General features: G+C 60.4%; 1 protein-coding gene across 1 annotated transcript in view; it reads right to left on the bottom strand.

Annotated features, from left to right (window-relative positions):
• Window positions 1–2,637: 2,637 nt before the first annotated feature.
• RHO (rhodopsin) overlaps window positions 2,638–4,873 on the bottom strand; it is a 6,910-nt gene continuing 4,674 nt past the window's right edge. The window contains exons 3-5 of the mRNA XM_006160664.1: window positions 4,234–4,399; window positions 3,915–4,154; window positions 2,638–2,814 (exon numbers count right to left, since the gene is read on the bottom strand). Of these exons, the coding sequence (XP_006160726.1) occupies window positions 2,704–2,814; window positions 3,915–4,154; window positions 4,234–4,399 (517 nt within the window). The 3' untranslated portion in view covers window positions 2,638–2,703. The remainder of the gene's footprint in view (window positions 2,815–3,914; window positions 4,155–4,233; window positions 4,400–4,873) is intronic.

The raw sequence follows: 4,873 nt of genomic DNA, 5'->3' as shown, positions 1-4,873 counted from the left end.
TGGGGCACACCTGCCACTCCTCAGAATAAGTGGCCTGGGGTAAGAGTGACAGCGTGGCTGCCTGCGGGACAGAGAGCTGAAGTGCCACGTGCTCCCCTCTGCCCGCACCCCCAGCCCAGCACGGCCTCTGAGGTGCAGGGGGAGAACGTGGACTCTTGTCCCTGCTGTGGCAGACGGGTCTGCCCACGCTCCTGACGTCACTGGTTTAGGTAGAGCCCCCCCCCACCCCGCCTCCTGCCCGCCTCCCCTGGTGACAGCAGGGCTTGCGTCAGGGAGCCCTCCTCTCCCTGTCCACACGGCTCTGGCTCATGTGAGGTTGAGCCTGTCTAGGGCTGTAGGGGAGGGCATGTGATTGGCTTAGAGGGATCAGGTGACCCGGGCTTGTCCCATCAGAGGATGAGTCTCCACCCTGACCATGGTGTGGGGCTTTGGAGTGAGCATGTGACCCAGGCCTGGCCAATCAGAACTCTGCATGGGACGTTGGCAAGAGCTGAAGGGGGAAAGAAGCCCATTTCCAGGGGGCCGTGGTGACCCTGGACGTGCGGGGACCGTTTCTGTAGCCCTTTGGGACCTGGCAGCCTGGGAATACAGCCGAGCCTGGAGAGACGTGCAGGCGGAGAGGGAGGGACAGGCCGAGTACACCCCCGAGCACCTGCACCCCGTGCCCGAAGCCCTGGGCCGTTGCTTACATGAGCCAGTAACGTCTCCCTTTCGCTTCAGCCCGATTGAGCTGGGTTTCCTCCCACGTGCACCCAAAGACGTCATGGTGAACGTCACCTAGGGGGACAGCAAAGAGGGCCAAAGGGGGAGAGCCTGGGTCTTACGTGCCCCAGCCCTGCCATGACATGGGACCTTCCATCTCAGGCTCCTGCCGCCCACTCCCACCTTGGAGAAGGAGGACACCTCTCAGGAGCTGTCACATTCCCCAGGGGAGGGGTCTCTGGTAAAGCCAGCATCTCTCCCTGTCTGCCTGCCCACTGTGTGGGCTTCATAACCCCTGAAGACCCATTTAAAGATCCTCTTTTGCAGATAAAGAAGCTGAGAGGTGACAAAGTGTGCTGGCGGCTGTATGATCACTGGGGTCTCTGTAACTCCAAAGTTGGGGCATTTCTACTCTTAGGCTGTTTCTTTCTACCCCGAACCCCCAGGGTGCTCTGCTCATTGCTGACCTGGCTAGCCCAGGGTCAGGGGGTCAGGTGGAAGCAGCGCTTTCCATCCACGCTATGGCTAAAGAGTTGGTGAGAAAACCACCGCCACTCCTGTCAAGTGTAGCAGCTGAGCTTTTAATGCCCCCACTGGCCTCAGTCTCCAGGCAGAGCTCGGAGAGCTGGGACCTCCCACTTCAGTGGCATGGAGAAGGAGGGATGGTAACCGAGGCAGCTCCGCTGTGATGCCCCGAGGTCAGAGCAGACTCTCTAGAACAGGGAAGAGCTTGGGACGGCGGAAGACAGGGGCTTGTCTAGCCAGGAATGTGGGAACTGAGACCGGGAACATCTCCAGGGGAGCTGGATTTCCCAGGCTTCGTGTGTGAGCTCTCTGGTCAGGGACGACATCAGGACCCAGCTCTCTGCTGGCTGAGGGCAGGTGCTTCTGGAAGCTTGCTCGGGCCTTAGGTGGGGCACTGGGGCACACGAGTGGGGCTTTCCAGAAGCCAAAAGGCCTCTCCCTCAGCCTCACATTGGGAAGGGGAGGCACCAGGCCTGGGGCTCCACCCTGGAGATGGAGCCTGGGCCCAGGCCTGGGCTCCCAGCCCCAGTATCTTTTGGGTCTAATGACTGCATTCTGCCTCCCCGTGACCGTCTCTCCTTCAGCCCAGACCCAGCCAGGGTTGGCCTTGATGCCTGGCGAACTGCAAATCCTCCTGGGGTGGAGTAAAAGCCCATGGTCTGAATGCCTGGGCCCTTGCCTGTCTCCAAAGAGTCACTGTCAGGAAGAGGGGATCACCCCAATTGTATGAGTCGGTGTTCGTGTCCAGCTCCTTGTTAATCTACAAAGTGATTAAACACACCTGCTCACATGCACACACATGCACACCTGTGCACACATGTATACCCATACACATGCGCATGCCCATGTACACGTGCACACGTATGCACACGCACACCTATGCACACATGCACACACGCACACACAGGCACATGTGCACACCTGTGGACACACACACGCTTGCATCTGATCTTGGCAGCAGCCATGCTCTGGCGGGTCTAGGTTTGGGAAGTCCGGGTCACAGAGGGAGGGGCTGTACCTTTCCAGGGCCCCAGCCAGGGTGAGCGGGCTGCTCAGGGTCTCAGAGGGCAGGCAGGCCCTCCTGCCAGTCTCCCTGCACCCGTCTCCCCACGAGCCCTCCCTTCAGCCACCGAGCATTTTTAAAGCACCTACTGTGTGCCCGTACTGTGCTAGACACTCATCCCTAAGCGGGGACACTTCCAGAGAGCAAGGGTTCTGTTCCTGGGAGGTGAGCCGGGGAGGGACGGCCGATCCACAGTCCTGGTGGACGTCCCATCTCAGGCTGTCCCGTGCAATGGAAAGGCTCATTTTGTTCTCATTAATTTTTTTCTTTGGGGGAAAACAAACAAACAAAACCTCAGGGAGCCTGTGTGACTTCACTCTGACAGGTGTGGCTCCTGGGGGGGGCGGCCGTGGCTGGGGTGGGTGTCGAGGACGGGAGACTCCTACAGTCGGCCACAGAGTCCCAGGCAGGGCCTAGGCCGGGGCCACCTGGCTGGTGTCCGTCTTAGAGCTGGTGACAGAGGTCTCGTCGTCACCCAGCGGGTTCTTGCCGCAGCAGATGGTGGTGAGCATGCAGTTCCGGAACTGGAAGGCAAAGGGCAAGTGTCATGGGGAAGGGCTCCCACCCCCTGTGCAACAGACGGGCACGGCTGGCCACGTCCACCTCCGTCCACACAGCTCCAAGCCCCCTGACGGCATTCTCAGTCATCTCCCTCATTCCGGGACTTTGGGGTTTCACCTCTTTTTAAAAAATTTTTTTTTAGAGGTTTTTGCTATAGGGTTCATGCACTCTACAGAAAGATAGAGACAGAGAGACAGAAAGCGAGAAATCACCCCCCCAGGGGGAATGGCCACATCGCAATCCCTTCTCCTCCATTCTTCTCTTAGAGAGATAGAGACAGCGAGAGGGAGAAATCACCCCCTAGAGGGATGACCATGCCAAAATCCCTTCTCCTCCATTCTCTTCCTGGGATCTTGGGCACACACGCACATGCACCCAGCGTGAGTTTGAAGCCACCGGTCCCGGGACTCAAACTGTGGCTGACCTGGTGGGAGTCCAGCAACACAACTGCTACGCCATCTGCTCGCCCCCAGAACAGGCCCTTTTAGCTCCTAGTTGAACTTCACAGGCGCTGGCACCATCCCACGCCCTGCCCTGGGCTGTTTGGCTCTTACAGTGAGCTTCCGTGCTCCGGGCCACCTGGACAGCGCTTCCCACACTGGAGGGCAGGTTGGAAATGCAGGCCCCTTGGGACCAGCAGTGAGCGTAATGGCTATGTCGCTGGACTCCCACGTAGCTGACTGTGGTTCAAGTCCTGGACCCGGTGGCTTAAAATTCACGCCAGGCACGTGTGTGTGCGTGCCCAAGATCCCGAGAGGAGAATGGAGGAGAAGGGATTGTGGCGTGGCCATCCCCCCTGGGGGGTGATTTCTCGCTTTCTGTCTCTCTGTCTCTCTCTGTCCTTCTGACAAGCGCCCTATAGTAAAAACTCTCCCACCCTCCTAGCCCCCAAAAATAGGAAATGCAGGTTCTGAGCAGGCCGGGTGGGGCCCAGGACCCTGCATGTCTCACGAGCCCCCGGACGAGGCTGCTGCGTGGCAGAGCTGCCCGCAGCCTGGCGGAGCTGCCCTGCCTGCTCCAGGGGCCTGTGGTCAGCCCGGAGCACCCAGCCCGCGGCAGGCACCTGCTTGTTCATCATGATGTAGATGACCGGGTTGAAGACGGCGGAGGTCTTGGCGAAGAAGGCCGGGACGGTCATGAAGATGGGGCCGAAGTCGGAGCCCTGGTGGGTGAAGATGTAGAAGGCCACGCTGGCGTAGGGCACCCAGCAGACCAGGAAGGCGACCACCATGATGACGACCATGCGGGTGACCTCCTTCTCCGCCTTCTGCGTGGTGGCCGACTCCTGCTGCTGGGCAGCTGCCTGCGTGGACAGGGGGCTGAGTCCAGGCCGAGGCCGGGCCCCGGGCAGGGGCGCAGGGAGGAGAGCCCCCGCCCCGTACCTCCTTGACGGTGAAGACCAGCTGCCCGTAGCAGAAGGAGATGACGAGCATGGGGACCGTGAAGTGGACCACGAACATGTAGATGACGAAGGACCGGTTGTGCACCTCGGGCGCCGGCGTGTAGTAGTCCACCCCGCAGGAGCACTGCATTCCCTCGGGGATGTACCTGGGGACAGGGAGGCCCCGCGTGTCTGCACCCACACCCCGGCTCCTCTCCCGGCCTCCTGCCCGGTCCGCACAGTGGGCCGAGGGGCTGGGAGGAGGGACTGGAGTGGGATGCGAGTCGCCCTGCCAAGTCTGGCCCTGTCACCACAACTCCCCGCCACCCTCCCGCCGGCATTCCCTCACCGGGCCTGCCGCCCCCTAAGCCTGTACGGGCCAGGCTGCCGGGGAGAGGGGAGAGAGGGAGCCCACGCTCCTGGTGGGAGGTGCTTTGTACAAACTAGAGTCTTCCCCGCAGCAGGGGAGAGGGTTTTCCAGGCCAAAGACAGCCACGTGGGGTGTCTAAGAGAACTCTGGGCGGCTTCTAGGAATGAGAGGCCCTGGGTGTCTAGTGTGGACACGGGGTTCATGAGTTCTTTTCTTTCCTTTTTTTTTTTTTTTTTAGGGGGGTTTTTTCTTTTGGGGCGGTGTGCTTCCA

Source organism: Tupaia chinensis, unplaced genomic scaffold, assembly GCF_000334495.1.
Source record: "Tupaia chinensis unplaced genomic scaffold, TupChi_1.0 Scaffold000704_1, whole genome shotgun sequence".
NCBI lineage: Eukaryota > Metazoa > Chordata > Mammalia > Scandentia > Tupaiidae > Tupaia > Tupaia belangeri.
Note: the sequence above shows the minus strand (reverse complement) of the source record. Positions and strands in the feature narration are given on the sequence as shown.